This window comes from Pantherophis guttatus, chromosome 6 (genome assembly GCF_059756535.1).
Source record: "Pantherophis guttatus breed Tessera chromosome 6, ASM5975653v1, whole genome shotgun sequence".
NCBI classification, from domain to species: Eukaryota; Metazoa; Chordata; class Lepidosauria; order Squamata; family Colubridae; genus Pantherophis; species Pantherophis guttatus.
The window spans coordinates 54167432-54185764 of record NC_142068.1 but is presented as its reverse complement, the minus strand read 5'-3'; the positions used below and the strand labels follow the sequence as shown (position 1 = coordinate 54185764).

General features: G+C 32.9%; 1 protein-coding gene across 2 annotated transcripts in view; it reads right to left on the bottom strand.

Moving 5' to 3' along the window:
* The window catches only part of ATRNL1 (attractin like 1), a 489687-nt gene that overhangs the window by 386939 nt on the left and 84415 nt on the right, over positions 1-18333 (bottom strand). For both annotated transcript variants that reach the window (XM_034440210.3, XM_087872929.1), the window contains exons 12-13: positions 17168-17376; positions 6527-6645 (exon numbers count right to left, since the gene is read on the bottom strand). In XM_034440210.3, the coding sequence (XP_034296101.2) occupies positions 6527-6645; positions 17168-17376 (328 nt within the window). The remainder of the gene's footprint in view (positions 1-6526; positions 6646-17167; positions 17377-18333) is intronic.

Here is an 18333-nt window from a genome sequence, read left to right as displayed (position 1 = left end):
GGAGGCGGGATAACTGAATGGAGCTGAGTATTTACTGGCTGGATGCCCTTTCTGATGCCTATATGGAGTTCACAGAAGATATTTTCTTTTTGCACTCTGACAGAGAAACATCTGCCGCTGCCTAAGATTGAACACCATCATAATCTATTCTAATTCTAAGTGGTCACTAATTCTAAATTTGTTTAGTTAATCAGGGTTAAAAAAAGATATATTGTTATTACTGACAGTCCTTAATAGACTTTTGCTGAAACCTGTACTGAAATGACATTATTGGTTGTAAAGTGAAAAGAGGTGAAAAGTTACTAAATTTGTATATACTTGTGATAAGGGTTGGAGGTAACCTCTTTATTTTCATTCCTTTTTCTTTACTAAATTGTTTTTTTCTTTCTGTTGTTTTTTCTTTTGCTTTGCCCTTTTTACTTTTTCTACTCTTTTAGTTTGTATTAATTTTTACTATGAGATTATAATCTTTAATAGATTTATTTTTTAAAAAAAATGTAGATGTTTTTAACAGCTAACGTTTCTCTTTTTTTCTCTCAAGCTCCATAGACCTGCAGGTCTAGTTTTAGTATTTTATCCAAATTTGAAGCTATATTTATCAAGCTTAAAACAAAACTGGAGCTTAAATCATTTTGAAACTTGCCTTTTTTTATATCAGATAAAATGGCAGAACTTTCAGAAAACTATGGTGACATCATCAAAGATATGCCCTTATATACTTAATCCCAACACTGATACGAATATATGTTGTGATATTTATATGACAATGTAGTCACATAGTTTCATCTTTGCCTTTCCATTCTGTCTGTGGACAGCTGATAAGGCAGTGCTGACAAGGCTTCAATATTTAAATGTAGCATCCTAAAAGAAAAAGAGGCATATGGGTTAATCTGAAACAGTGAACACCTTCAAATATTCTTCTCTTCTCAGTTCTGGGTTACTAAAACGAGTAGATTGCCATCCCAACTTCATTTTTTGCATTAGCAAAATATGACGCTGTCACACAGTGCTCCTGGCTACTAGCTTTCTGCTTTCTACAGTTCTGCCTTCTACAAAAGCAAAATGGAAATTGCAACTTCACTGAAAATTATCTGCAGAAGAAATTCATTACTATATATTTCTTATAAGGGAATTAGTAATTTCACTTATTACATGTGTTATAAATAAGTGATGAAGGAAGGATCTAATTATTATACCACAGTTTTCAAGTTGTACTACAACAGATAAAGAGAGGCTTACGGATCTCATGCATGATTAGACCAGTGAAAATCTTCCTCTATGTATAGTATCTCATGTAAACTGCAGATGTTTTGCTATATATTTGGAGTTGTAAAAGGGCTTCCAGATAAGGCCTTTAATTGGTGAGGTTATTTTCATCAACATTTAGTCACAGCTGTTCTCAGAACTTTAATGAAGCTAACTTCAAAGATATACATGGGGTAAGATTAAGAATTAGATAATAATTTATGCTCCAATGGAAACAATAAAAGAGTAACTTTGCAAAGATTGTATTTACATATTTGATCATTATATCCAGAGATAATTCAATACTGCAGAGGAATCCTGCAGTCCCTTAACAAGATATACTGTCCCTTGAAGTTACCAAATATGATCCTGTAGAATTACTCAGGGAAAAGAAATAGTTCTATTGAAAAATGACAAAGTACACACAAGAAGTTTTTCTAAGCTGAAATGACATGTGTTACCTTGTAATGCAGTGTGTATCAGGAATCCATACATTTATTTTAGCATACACTGTAAATCAGGCCATCACAACTATAATTTATTTCAACATTACACATTATGTGAGTGAGAAACTGACTTTTTACAATGTGTGCAGTATTCAGATCTCAACCAGGCAAAGGTACTTCAGATGACATGGGCACCTTCTGTCATCTGCTCCTTAAAGAAGCTGTGCCTTTTCCTGTGTCCACATGGTACCTGTATGGATTCAGGAAAATATGTGTTTGAGTTAAGGAGATAGCAACATATATTTAAGTAGTAACCAATAGCAGAGAAGATGCCCATGCAGGATCCAAAGGACCTTTACTTTTTCAAATTCAAACACTGTATATCTTTAGTAATGGTTTCTCACCTTACAACTAAGATATGAGTCTAGATAATTGGTAACAGACTTTTGTTAAAAAGCACCAATTTCATCTAGTTTCATAATGTAAATAATTTTATTATTACTGATAACTCTGAATTATGACAGTGCTTATGAAGAACAAAGTACCTGCGTTACCTATTTTCCACTTAAATTTCAAGGATATTTTCTTTGGCAAATCATTAATATGTCCTGACATATAAACTACAGTTTCATCTTCTTAGCAAAGGGAAGGAAAGGGAGGGGAGGGGAGGGGAGGGGAGGGGAGGGAGGGAGGGAGGGAGGGAGGGAGGGAGGGAGGAAGGAAGGAAGGAAGGAAGGAAGGAAGGAAGGAAGGAAGGAAGGAAGGAAGGAAGGAAGGAAGGAAGGAAGGATATATGTACAGTTTCTACTAATTAGCAGTAACTATAACTCCTCTGAAAACCTTCTTTAAGCTGTAGATCAGGGGTGAAATCCAGCAGGTTCTCACAGGTTCTGGAGAACCGGTAGCAGAAATTTTGAGCAGTTCGGAGAACCGGTAGCGGAAATTTTGAGTAGTCTGGAGAACTGGCAATGCCACCTCTGGGTGGGCCCAGAGTGAGGTGGGAATGGAGATTTTGCAATATCCTTCCCCCAGGAGTGGGGAGGAATGGGGATTTTTCAGCATCCTTTCCTTGGAGTGGGGTTGGGCATGGACATTTTGCAGTATCCTTCCCCCTGCCATGCCCCCAAAGTCACGCCCACCAAGTCCACCAAGCCACGCCCACAGAACCGGTAGTAAAAAAAAAATTGGATTTCACCACTGCTGTAGATCTAGAGAAATACTTGTCCAGGAGGAATCAATCAATGTCAGTAAAAGCATAGAAGATGTCCACATAACTGGTTGGAATTTCTATGTTTACAATTATAAGAGTAGGAATCAAAGAAAATATGAAAATATTTAGTTTGCAGAGGCAAACTAAATTTGCAAGAAATCTGGTTGTACCATATTCTGTGTTAATGTGATAGATGGTAAGCTCTAGCACATTTACATTTCAACTATGTTTTCTGCATTTTAGCATTCATGAGCAGTTTGAAATTTCAGCTTCATTGCTTTCTCAATAAAGATAATAGATGATATGGGAAAATTCTAAACTATAATTTCTGTTTGTTATCCAGCTGTCCTTGCCTAGCAGGCCTTAAATGATATATAATATAATATTCTTTCTCTTTCTTCATTTCTTATCTAGATCGTTTACCTTCTCTATTCTAAGCATCATATATGAAAAATCACATAACCTGGTATTTGGAAGTTGTTTTTTTTTAAGTATTTGTGTAAATGCAGTTTTTCCAATATTTGTGTGTTTTTAAAGATAAATAGTTATCATACCCATAAATGGTTTCATCGACTCAGAGAAATATCCACAATACTCTTATATATTTCTGAGACTTTGCCTTATCACAAGTAATTTTATTTTTCTGTCAAAAGCACTACTGTATGCCACCGATAACACATAAGTAAAGTCCATCACTGTTGATAAGAATTTTCATGTTTTTCCCACCCAAGGGAACATATATCAAGGTGGTAAGAAGTGTCTAAGGAAGGAAGGTTTAAGTATACTCTCTTATTAAATTCAGGAAACTAAACAGCATGAAAATCTTCTTAAAAACAATGTTATATGCCTCTAAAGTCATATCAAAACAAAAGACAATAGTATTAATAAGAGCAAGCACTGCTTTGAGAATATACACTATTATTGTAAAGTCAGTCCTGACTACTGTATTTAATAATCAAGCTTTAACCTGAACAAAATATGCATCTCCAAAATGTATTAATTAAGGTACTATTGTTGATATTCAAAATTAAATATACAGACTCTTTAAACTCTAGAGTTATATTAAATTATGCTACTTTGGCCTTAAATTCAATACCTAATATAATTCAGATATTCAATTTAAAAAATCATCAAAGATGGATATCTCTGCTTGAACATTCCCCTCAAGGGAGAAGTCACTATCTCTTAAACAAGATAGTTAGTTCCATTAGCAAACTGCACAAATGCTCCAAATTGTTCCTGATCTAACTTTGCAATTTATCCTCATGAATCTTTCTATTTATTAATGTATTCATTTATACTAACAGTAGGACAGTCGAAGGCCCATCAGATAATGCTGAACCAATTTGTAATAACCTACGTCCGCATGGAGAACAGTGAGAAAACTTAGGAGATACAGACCAGCAACATCAAGAAGAACGTCCAATTCATATCATAACTACTTCTACATTCCACATTTAAGCCAAAAAACTATTTCTTTGCAGTTCTATACATTTCTTCAGAATAAGACCAACTGTATTCTGTAGGGACAAATGAAAAAGTAGGATAGAAATCCTGAAATGAAAAAACAATTCAGGAGCAAATTCGGGGTGGGGGAAGAGATATGATTATGGCCCAAACACTAAACCCCAAAAAAGGAAAATATCAGGAAACAGCTGATGAGACCGGGTTAATTATATAAAGCATTCTCTATGTTGAAATACAAAAAGGATTAGTTTAAAAAATGGAAAGAGGATCATATAGTACAAACAGAACATCAAGAAATTATCTGAATCTGTAAAGATGGGAAGGCTAAGACTCTGAATGAGCTGAGGCATGCAAGAATGCTAAAAACAACTCTAAATTTTTCTTGAGGTTTCAGAGAACAGGAAATTCAGGAAATGAAAGATCTTCTGTTTGGAAAACATGCTAAGATGGGTACGCAACAAGCTGCTAAACTGCTTAAGTTATACTTTGTTTTTATCTGTTTGCAAAAGAAAATTATAAGCTGTCCCATACAGCATAGAAAAAAAAGTCAGGTCAAAATAGATAAGGAAATGTTGAGACAATGGCTAGCTGCTTTGAATGAATTGAATGAACGAATCCAGTCTCTGGATGAAATACATTTGAGGGTAGGAACTGCAAAATGTGATATCAAAATCACTGACTTTAATCTTTGAAAACTGCTGAAGTATAAGGGAAGTACCAGAAAATTGCAAAATAGTTCCAACCTTTATTTTTTTAAAAGGAAAATGTTGATCCAGGAATCTACATATCAATTAGTTTTTCATCAAAACCTGGGGAAATCCTGGAAAAGATAACAATCAATAGATTTGCAAGCCCTCAAAAAGAAAAAAAAGATGATTACTATCAGCTAGCATGGATTGCACCAGAAAAATTTTACTTTATGTGTATGACAAAGTAATTAGATTAGTAGACCAAGGGAATGTTTTGGTTATAATGTACCTAGACCTTGACCACAGTGTGCTTCTGAATAAAGTGAAACAATGTAAAATGGATGGAGTATCGGATGGATTTGCAGTTGGTTGAACAACTATATCCAATACATGGTCCTTAATGGATCTAAATCTAAAAGCAGAAAGTTGTCAGCATTGTACCTCAGGGTTCTATTCTAAGCTCAACAACATTTTTTATGACATTTTTATGACATTTTTAAGGAAATTTATCGAAATTTGAAATATATTTGCATATATATTAGAGAGATGATGATACAACTTGGAGATAATGCAGTTCAGTGGTGAGGAATTTAGGTTTCTACACTGAAGTATGACATATCAGATGTTCGGCTACAAGATGGAAGCTACTTGAGTCAGCAATAGTACTTTTGTGAAAAATATCAGCGTCTTGATAGGCCATATATTAAGTGCCAACTAGCACTGTATACAAGTTGGCCAAAAGAGACAATGAAATCTTGGATTGCATCAGCAGAGATATCATGTCAAAAATAGAAGAATCAATTGTTTCATTCTATGCAGTACTTGTCAGACTGTGTTTGCAATATTGTATCTCTTTTTGGTTTCCAAAATACAAAATGGGTTGGATTAGAAGACTTCCAAGGACCCTTTCAGCCCGACGATTCTATTATTTCAATGGTACTCTTTACCAGTAAATATGCATTAATTTGAGAAACATTTTGAATATTAACTATGAACATTTTTTCCTGATAAACTGAAGTGGTTATGAACTTCTATTTTATTCTGATAAATATATTTTGATTATTTGACATGCATAATTTTTTTACCTGCACTAATCTTGCAAATTTGAGCATAGTTTATGAAGAAGGGGAAAACAGCCAAAAGGCCTCTACATGATTATGATTCATACTTCCCAAATGGTTAGATATGAAGAATGCTTCAGAGTATATTAAGTTATTAAATTAGTTATTTCAAGTTTAAGTGCTTTGTTTTATTGGCAAGGAAAATGGGAAAATAACTGCTGTACAAGTTTCATTATTTCTCTTTTCAATTATATTAAATACATTTGCAATTAATGTATGATGTTAATTCAGCATTATTATCAAACTCTGATTTTAATATGACATTTACATTTGATGGCACCAAAGAGCAAGCTAATGATTACAAAGCAGAACCATTAACAAAACCACAATGTATTAATCAACACTCACCATGCTGCAGTTACTGTTTGCAGAAATGCATTTCTTATCATCACACCATTGACAGCCATTTGTATTAGCAGTACAACTGGCACAGTCTGCATATTTGTAACATCTGTCATCTGCTGCGGCTATCAGACAAATGGAAAGTGTCACAAAACATCAACATGAGAGACTGAGAATGTCATGCTTTTTAATTTGCACATCTTTAACTGTTGCTATAAACAATATTTATTGTACTATTAATTGTAAGTGCAACTTTTAGTCTAAGATTAACATTCTTTAATAAAAAAGCAAGTAATGTAAGTTATATTTCATTTAAACTCAGTCATGCATATATTCTATTGGAAACTTTTCTAGTTTTAGGCTTACCAAACAATCATTCCCGGAACAACTTTTTTTAAAAAATTAATTTCTAAACAATTTATAAGTTTTTGTTGCTTTACTCATGTGAAGTTTTCATTCTTTACTCATTAATTTATCAAAGTATCACAGAAAAGTTTAGCTACTATACACAAAATACATTTTTAAATCTGAAAAATTAAGATCTTTTCTGTTTCATTTTATTTTATATTGGACTATCTGTATGTTCTTACATGCAGAACATACAAAGTAAACAAGAAGCCTATCATCATCTTACTGGGCCTTTTTATCTCATCCTATTTTTGCAACAAATGCATTAGTACATTAAACTTATACTACCAAATGCCAATTTAGCAGTCAATGAAGTTCCTAGTTGGGTGGAAATTTGACTGTAGAGGTCTAAAGCATCTTATCAGTTTATTTATTTATTTGCCATAGGGTTCACTTACTATATTAAACCTTAATTTAACATATGGATGGATTTATTCAACATTGTTCAGATGGGTTTCATCATATTAGATGGCTTCATAAACATGGTGTAGAAATACTTCAAAAAGTGATAAAAGAGTAACTAAAAATCATAGTTTAGAAATCATGGTTGAAGTTTTGCAACATGACATTGAGATAAGAGAACATGACATTGAGGTGAGAAAAAATTTATGAACTTTTAGAATGATCTATAATCTTACAGTATTGTGACTTATAAGAAAGCTAGTATAATGTAGCAGTTAAGGCATCAAGCTAGAAACTGAAGAACCATAATTTCTAATTGTATGTTAATACAAAACCACCTAGTGCTTCTACGGAGAAGGCTGTTCCTGTGGGTCCTGTTAAATGTACCACCTCAGGGGACAGGACCCACAATATTCCTTGCCTCCCCATTCTAGTGGGTCAGGTGATGTGACCGGCAAGAGACAGTACCTCAGATAACCTGAACTTGCGGTCCATACCATGCCAACATTTTCCCATAAAACAGCCATCTTTCACTTTGTATTAGTTATGCGGGCTCCCCATTTGTTTACATAGCACAGTAAATATCCAGAGAATGAATTCAAGATTGAACACAACAGTTAAAACTGAATTTTGTAAATTTTGCTTTTAAAAAATTCAGTTTTAACTGTTGAGTACAACATTGAATTCTTATGGCATATGTTTCTCTGCAAGTACATAACAATAAAGACAATGAATGACAATATGTGGAGCTATTCTTCTATGCAGGCCACAGCATTTGACATTATTACAATCAACTACATCTGTTACTCCATCATTGTATATATACTGCTACACAAATTCCAAGGAATGTTATGCTCCTTCATAATAGAAGTAAATGTTTTTGATCCCAGAGACTTGCAAATAAGCATCTCTTCCTCAACAAATGACTCTATATAAGCAAATATACAAGTTTGATTGCTAAACTTGAAACATCAGTGGACTCATCTGCTTGAAAGGGAAACACTGTTGTGTTCTGTTTTACTTGTTTTATTAGTTTCTTGTCACAAAAAATTGACATAACCTTTACACATCATTATCAAACAGTGGTACATATTCATTGTTTTTAAAAATGATCAATCATGAATTCTACTACATCTTTTCTGCATGGATAAGCCAAGTTTTCTGCAAGAGTATAACCTTCACCTGCTTTTGCTATATGATAAATCACTAGATAACAAGTTTTAAAGACACTTTTGTTGTTGCACAAATTCTTTTATGGAATTCAGCACATTTTCTTTTGAAACACTTGGGGCTTTCGTCTTTCAGATTGGAATGTTTGTTTCCAGATGTCCATGTAATTTTTCTGGATTCATATTATTGCTATTATTGTTATTATTGCTCATGTTCAACATATCCATTTGATTTATTTCCTTGACAGTCCACATAAAATGAAAGTTGATAAAGCTGTCATATTATTTACATTTCTTATTTTATCTTGAACTTAATTTCTAAGGACTTGTACAATTAAAACAACAGCAACAGTACTGGAATGTTCAATTTTTCTGTTTTCATCTTTTTCTGTACTGCCTGCAAGTATACCAGTTTGTAGCCAATGAACTGGAAAAATATTCATAGTATATAAATATTTATTAACTCCAATCAAAAAAATAAAAATATTTCTATACTGATGGATATATATCTAAGATACATACAGAAATTGAATATTATTAAGTTGAAAAACTGTGCAGGAAATTCACCATTTGTGATGCCACTTAGAATGAATCCATTACAAGATGACTCGCTCGTACATAAACATGGCATGCAGCATAAAATGTACACGTTTTACATAAATATAATGAAATTAAATGGATTTCTCCCATTATGAATTATTGGCTGAAGCCTTTTAAGCATCATCTTCCATTTTTCTTCCTTTGCAAACCTGTTCTCTCACATATTTACCCTAGAAGAAAAAGAGGCATAGTAACTCAATGACTTAACATGCTGGAGATGGTCTTTGTTCCAGCAGTTCAAGTCCTAACACTGTGTGTTGGGGTGAGCTCCTATCACTTGCCTCAGCTTCTGCCATCTAGCAGTTCAAAAGCATGTTATTTGCAAGTAAATAGCGGGAATCAAGTTGGTGCTTCATGCGGACAATTAAGAATCCTGCTTGTGCTGCACCTTTCCGACTACGATACCCGTTGGCAAGGTGGCTTCAGTATAGGAAGAGGGCCCCAGATGATGCTGCAGAAAGGCCAGTAGTCTAGGCTAATTTCTGGAGTGGAATTAGCTCACCCCCTGTGGCACATCTTGGAAAACACATGAGTATGAACCAAACAGGGCTGGCAGCCTTAGGCAGCCAAACTGCTACTCTGTATTAGCATTGTAATCTCCTGGCTAATGTAATATTACCATGTGCTAAATAAATAAATAAACCCCAGAAGACACACGTATGCACCACAACTGAGTAACACAATTTTATATTTCTTTATTAATTTGCACCAAGCAGACACATGAATTCACACAATTATGTTCTGCAACATAGGAAAAAAGACACTTTTAAATAATATTTCTATTTGTATATGATCAGACCACATACCTCTATTACAAAGTGATAACAAGATCAAAATTGGAGAAAGCATTTAGACAGTGAAGATAGTATGAGACTTATAACAATAATTGCTGAACTGCTTAGCAAGTTATAAACTCCAAATGGATTTTATTCTCTTTGCTCACAAAGTTTATTAATGGTACCACCCCAAAATACCAATCCATTTTAATTTCCCTGCATATTCTTTAGAGAATATATACTATTTAATGACTAAGGAAATTCTATTTTTCAGAATTTAGGGGCAACCAGAATGTTCAGGGGTTTGTCTTGGGGGGTGGGATCTTGTGCCTGTAGAAAACTCAGAACACAGTAGAAAACCAGTAGCCAGGAGACTGTTCAGTTATACATAATGAGTATATGTGCTCACGAAGCACATCAACCATCCTAAATAGTGGATTGGCCTTAATCCAGCTGAAACGTTGTGGCATGTATTGAAGTAAGCAGTTGAAGCTTACTTCAATGCATGCAATAGAAACAGCCCCAAAACAATATCATAGGTTACTGTATTCCAGGATTATGAATAACTTTAAAAGATCTTTCTTTCACCAATGTATACTTAAACAAAACTGACTACATAAAGACTTTGCATCTGATATGAATTTAGGCAATATTTGGAACATAAAATGGTATTAATTATTTCAAAATGTAGACTACTAGCATTTCATTTCACTAGATATATATTTATGGGTAAAAACTTAAAAAATCTGTAATTAAGGCATTCAATTTTAGAAGAGCATCGTCTCAAGAATTCTAACTACACTATAGTATCCAATATGAAATTTTAATATACATATTAAAGAATTGCAATATAAATTTCAACTATGCTTAAAGATAAGGACATTTATTCATTTTTCATAAACTTAACTTTGAAGTTTCTGAATTGTACATTCTGAATTGTGATATAAAATGCTATTCAGAAATATTACCAGAATGTTGTACTTCACCACATCAAATTGTTAAGATAATTGTTAAATAATACAGTTCACTATTCTAAACTTTCCTCAACGCAGCATAAGTTAAATTCTTACGAGGCAGTAAATGAAGAAGTATGTGCTAAAGAAATACATATATTTGAAAATTGTTACTATTCAAGATGAGATGTAAATTAAGGATATAGTTAAATTAATTTCATATTATTTAAAGACAGTCTTCATTATTACCGAACATAACATCCAGATTCATTGCTATATTGTAATGCTGCATATATAATTAATATCAATTTCATCAATCTCTTTCAATTTCTTAAAAATATAAAATTAACCCAATTCCTCAATCCATTGTAGAAATTCATAAATATCAATAAAATCTAGGCCAAATAAATGGCTAAGACTTGTTGAATAAACTTCAAAAAAAGTGCTCTGAGGTAAATAAAAGAATAAAATAGAAAAGGATAGAAGAAGGGAGGGAAGGGAAAGAGAGGAGAAGGAGAAGAAGGATTGTTTTAAAATAAAGGAGATGGAATGGTAGAAGGGCAACCCTGAGTATACTTAAACTTACTAGGATGAAGAATGAACTAATATGAAAGTTAAAAGAGAATATGTATGATTAACAATGGATAAGATAATTAATTGAAGTAATGTTAAGAAACTAGGATTTGAAGGGCGGATGGTGATACTGTTTATATAATAAGTATAGGAAATACTAAGGCAAGATAAAAAATGTAGGGAAAAAGAATATCTTGGCAGAAATTGAAATATGTAAATTGTATTTGGATGTGACAAGTTATATAAGATATTATTCAGTCAATACTCTGTTCATAAAATATGTATGTGAAAGAAAAAAATCAATAAAACTTGTTTTTTAAAAAAGTGCTCTGAGGTAAATAAAACTCAAATTTTAATTCTGCAAAAAAATTGTAAATGGCTTCTATAGAATAATGCTGATCCAAAGTAATAATATTTTAAGGGATCCAATTTATATACCAATACAGACGTTAAATGCTATTTTAAGAATGATTTTATAATGTGAGCTTTACATGAAGTAAATGGATATTTGCCTTATACTAATCAGTGCAAATTCTAAAAAGTATTTTTTGTATCCTGTTTATTATTTTTATAAATTATTTTACAAATAATTCAAGTCAGCGAACGTACAGTATCTAACACACCTTCATCCTCTTATTTTCTCCATAAAACAACCCTGTGAGGTGAATTCAGTTCTCTTTACATTCCAGCATTTCTATGATATCAGTTAATAATTCTTCAATTAGCCCAAAGAGAAGCCACATTCTGAGGTTTCTTCTTGCAATAATTTACCAAAACCACCAATTGGAAATCCAAGTACAGCTGTGGATCATTTACAGACCAACCATCTTCCTTTGAAAGAAGGGAAAACCAACAGACTGTTTCTCAATCACACACTCCTATTCCTATTTAAAAATAAGTTTCTATTGAGATATTCAGTTTCTTTATTATTATCTAGCCCAGTATCAGTATAACAGCACAGGTTATTTAGAATTGATGGTAACAAAGGAAACCTATGCATGACTTTTCCCAAATACTTTATGCAGAGAAGATGGAATCCTATGGACAGTCACATAAAACCGTGACCTATATGTTGAACATCACTCTTTCACTACTGTCTTTTGAATGTGTCTTAGTAAGACTAACCATTAAAAAAGAGCACATCCAAAGCACAATATCACCAGAACAAGAAGAGCAACAGTAATAATTTTTTATAATTAATTTTATGATAAAGAAAGCTGCCAAGAAGTCCAAAAGAATTAGCAGGATCATAGTCCTGACATCCATTTGTAAATCATCTACCAAAGCTATCAGAATGTTTCAGTTAATATCCTGACCAAATACTTCTGGAAAAATGCCCAGATAATTAATATCATTTGCACAAGATCCACCTTTTCCCAATCTCCTTTCTCAGAAACAAAGAATTTGACACTGCTCCGTAACTGCGAAATATCCATGTCAAGTGCAGGTTTCTTTAGATGGAATGGAATTTTGTCCCCATTTAGCAAGGAAAAACAAATATATATCACAAGAAAACACCTATTAACTCTTTTAACTTTGCAGCCTGTTCTAGTAATTTAATCTGTCACAGCAACAAGCAATGTAGGCCTTGAAAGTCTTCACACATCCTAACCACATCCTCAAGATTCAATCATAATAGTACAACTAGTTGCAGGGGCTACAAATATTTAAAAACATATCTCTTTTACTTATCAAAAGAATCCTCAATATAAAATAAATGTTAAAATGAGTCCTAAAGCATTCATCAAAACATGACAATTTATCTCTAGCACTGTTCAAGCTGAAATGGAAGCAATCATTTCAATTGTTTACCAAAGAAAATGATATGGCAAGTCATGAAATAAGAAAAAGTTGCTGCATCTTTATTAATCTAAATATATGTTAAAATCAACTGCTTTTACCTCCTGTATTAGTCATGTATCTTATTTACTCCTAACTGCTATTACTTGATTCTTAATTGCTGCTGATGATTTTCATACTGTTGATTGCAAATGATGTTGTTGTTTGCCTGTTATATGTGGGCTGAAGCATTACTTATTACTGATCTAGTTGAGACAGCTTCAGGGAATATATAATAGCAATAGCACTTAGGTTTACATAGAGGACCATAGTGCTTTACATACTCTCTGAGAGATATACAGGGTCAGCATATTGCCCACAATAATCTGGGTCCTCATTTTACCAATCTCGGAAAGATGGAATCTGAGTCAACATTGAACTGTTGAACCTGCAATACTGCATCCTAGCCACTGCGCAACCACAGAATAAGGAAGACACAACTGAAGAAACAACAGAGGGAATTAACAGATGTTCTGGAAAAAAGAGAGACAGTTGTTATTCATCAGAGAAGATAGAAACAGAGGAAGTTGTTCCTGTTTTTGTTTCCTGAGCATAATAAGAATGCTGCATATTGTAGAAATATAGTGGCAAACTATCTACTCTGCAGTTATAGGGAAGATGGGAATTTCTTGAATAGGCACAGAAAATGCTTGTGGAGAAATTTTAGTACCAAGACGTATCTTAGAAAATGGAAGAAAGTGAAATAGAGGAGATGGAAAGATAGAAGAAGTTACATATCTAAGCTCATCAAGATGATGTTTTACTATCTGGACCGTCACAATAGATTCCAGGGATTCATTGTGGGTAAAGTTTCTGGACCCTTGGATGAAAAAGAACTTTCACAAGCCTGATTAATGATATACTGTAGGGATGTCTACTGGGATCTGCAAAGGGATGGATTCTATTCTGAAGGGAAAGAAATGACAGGTGGTAGTAACACGAGGCTTCCTATTGAGAGGACCAAAGCAGTAAACTGTTATCCAGGCTTGATAGTCTGCTGCCTTCCTGTGGCAAAAATCCAGGATGTGATGGAAAAAAAAGATTTTTTAAGTCCATTAATAAATATCCTTTCTACTGAGAAAGGATGGGGTACAAAGGACCCAGCCAAATAGAACTTTGAAAATGGTAAAACGTATTATGAAGAAAAGTTATCTTAATCTGAACTTTCTTTATTGTATTTGATAAAAGGAAGCCTGGAAATAGTTCTCTGTGCCACAATTCCACAACTGATAATTCATTCACTGAGCACCTCTTTGAATATCTTTCACTCTGCAAGCCTTGGTCAGGAAGGCCAACTCATTACATCTTGAAATCAGAAATGAATTGTATTCAAAGCACTGAAAGAGCTTTTGAGAATTATGACTTTCCCCAGAAGCAGAGGAAATCTTTACCTTTGATCTGAGAGCACTCAAGAACATGCTATAAGCAGAGCTGGGATCATGAAATTTTTGCTCCTTATCAAGGTTAAGAATATATAGACTAGTAATATCCTTATCTTTTAGAAAAATTCTCATTTATTTCCTTAATTAGAAGCTACCTGTTTCAGAAGTGTTTCTACTGTGCATGTTTTTTATGGTGTTGATAATCTGTTGTACTGAAATATGAAAACAGCTTTGATGAAGGCATGGAGAAGCCATTAAGGAGGGGAAACGACAATTTATGAAAGGTGAAAGAAATCCAAAATAACTCTGCATTTATTCTATTCAAAATGGATATAAGCAAAAGAGTTGACATAAAGAAGGTGAGAAATTTAGACTTCACAGAGATAGAAAAATAGTGCACTGCTTAGATGCTAGTAACAAGATTCAGGAGAACAATAACAAGCTAGTATAAACTGGTAAAATGAATTTCAACATTTGGGTAGGAAAAATAATCTAAGATGGGTACAGAATAAAAGGACGATGCTGTAGGCAGGGCACAGAAAAGGGATTTGGGTGTCTTGGTGGATTTCTAGTTAAAGATGAGGCATGAAATTGCAAAAAAAAGAGTGTTGCATCAACAGAATTATAGCGTCAAGACTAAAAGAAGTCACACTTCTTAATTCTGTGTTCGTCAGATTATGTACCTCTAATATTATATTCTGTTCATGTCCCTGAATTAGTGTATTCAGTAAGACACTGAAGCAGAAGGCAATCAAGATGGTACATAGTCCTGAATTTAAAAAAATGATTGAAGGCATTGGGTATGTTTAGCTTGAAAAAAAACAGGATAGATGTCTTCCAAAATCTGAAGGGCTGTTTTGTAGAAAACAGGGCAGAACTGTTCACAGATTCTAGAACCAGGACAAGAAACAATTATTTTCAGTTAAAAAAAAACTTTAACAGATGCAGTTTGTTTCATGAAACATTTCCTAAAAGTGTTAGCTATTCACCAATGGAATAGACCACAGGAGTTGGTGGACTTGGTGAAGCAAAGACTGGGTAGTAGGACATGGTAGTAGTACTAATCTTACTGCTATTTGTTCTAGTCCTGCACCAGATATGAGATTGTAGTAATTCATTTGTAAGTTCCGTTCAATTCCTTACATTCTAAGATTACTGTATTTAAAATTCATTTAATACATCTTGATTTATTTCCACATTCTTATCACAAAAGCTATATTGGCCTTTTAAAGTGGTTTTTACATTCCTTCTGTGCTTGCCTACTTTTCAAAGGTTATTCACATCATTTCCCCTTTTAGTCTAGCATTCAATTCAACTCAGTACTTTTTTCTTTGATTTGTAAATCTTCTAAAACTAAAGAGACTTTTTCTCAATAGTCTATATTTCCTACCCTGATAAAACATTGGCAATATATCATCTCCACATCTTACAGTTTCTCTTATCTTTTCATCTCTTTACTATTTTCATCTCTTTATTTTCAGAAAACCGCTTAATAATGGGCATGTTTTAATAATTTAAAGTTGCACCATTGAATAGCTTTTGAAATAAAAGCAAGAACAATGTAAATCACCACATGTATATGTATCAATTGTCAAAAGAGATGAACTACTTACATTCTTTATACTTAGATTCTGCAATCAATTCTAAAGAATGGTTACTTTTTCTTTTAAGGTTTCCAAAATCTATAAAGTCATACAATAACAAATTCCCTATTTCTCTTTTCTATTGGAGTTAGAATAGAAGGGCTACAATAGAGGGTGGGGTAAAGAGGAGATCTAGTTTGGAGCTTCTCCATGGGAAGAAGAAGCAGAAGTCATAATCTTGAAGCCTTTATCTGCCAGTTCCCAAGGGAATGCAATTTGACTGGAAAGATTCTTGTAAATATGTGATCAACAATAAAGACACCACATTGGCCTACTCATGAAATTGCTCTGGTGTCTTATTTTATTTATTTATTTGTTTAAATTTCTATACCGCCCTTCTCCAAATAGGACTCAGGGCGGTGCACAGCCTAAGTAAAAACAAAGCATACAAAATTTAAAAAACAGTATTAAAATAATTAAATATTCTGGCCGTAAATTAAAACAACCCAATTTAAAATCAATTTAAAATTTAGCTCAAGCCAGCCCAGCTAGTTGAAATAAATAAGTTTTCAGGGCCCGACGAAAAATCCGGAGGTCTGTTATTATACGTAACTCTTATGTATATAACACTTGCTCAGATTCTCATCTCAAATTTTAAATTTTTTAATTGGTTTGTATTTTTAATTTTGGGCCAAATTTATATATATTTTAATTGTTTTTTAATATTTGTATTCTATGTTTTTTAATTCTGGCTGTACACTGCCCTGAGTCCTCAGGGAGAAGGGCGGAATATAAATTTAAATAAATAAATAAATAAATAAAATAAATCTTGGTTTAGGTAGTTTATATTTGTACAGACATTTTTTTAATAGAAATGCATTCTCATGGCAGAATTGGCCAAGCAATGCAGTCATTGCATTCAGTTTAATGTGTATTCTCAATATTACAGGAAATTTACTTACCTATTTTTCTGGGACATTTTGGGCTAAGGATGTTAGTATCATGTCCAAGTTCCCATGACACACAATGATTTTTGTTCCATAAACATCTTAATCCTGGCCCAGCAGTTTTACAAAGATCTTCATCTCTGAATGCTTCACAATTGGGAGGTTTGTATACAAGGATGTCATTCAACAAAACGCTTGAAAAGCCTCCAAATATATACATGGACCTATCAAATAAAATAAAATAATATTGTTTTTCTACAAGAATCGATATCAAAGCCATGAATCTGCCTTGTTTACATTCACATTTAAACGTGTATTTGGATAGACCTGTATATTTTTACAATTACTATAGCTAATAAGTTCATTTTTGTAGCCCCTTGAACCCATTAAGATCATTTTATGAAACTGAGCAGCTAGTTGTCAAAAAAATTCTTCTATTTTTCAGAGGAAAACTAAATAAATCAGAGGAAAAGACTACAATCAACTTTACACATCCTTAAAATTTAAACTTGTCAATTAAAAATGGAAGAAATGTTTCTCCAATAATAGTCTTACATTATGGAGACCATGAACAGGTAGGGGAAAAAAATTCCAAATAATGATGTCCCCAAACAAGTTCATTCTTGACTAAATTCAGAAAGTAGAAAGTATAATGTAACTAAATATATGAGAGACAGATTCTAATAGAATTAAGAATGACATCATTTAGATACTTTTTGTAGTTTCTAATAAAATAAATTCATTCAGGTCTATAAAACTCTTTTTTCCCTTAAGGCAACATGGTATTTAGCATGTCAATTTAAAATCGTTTTAATTTAAAACTTCACAAGATGGCTATTTAAATATAAGAACATAGATAGAAAATTCATGTAATTATTTTTCACGGTACTCACAAGTTTTACGTATTACAACATATATGATGCACAATTGAACAATATTACAACTAAGTGTTGATCATTTATATAGCATTTAAAAATTTAAGTCAAAACAGTGGTTCAAACCAACTTCTTCATCAATATAAAATCAATTCAATATGATATACAGAATAGAGTAATTCCAATAATAAAATGATCAGAGAAAAATTATAGATGGAGATAAGAAAGGGAACAAGCTATGATTAACACCCCTTCTCATTTGTCTTCAGATCAGCCAATAGAAAATGAATCAATCAAAGTCACACA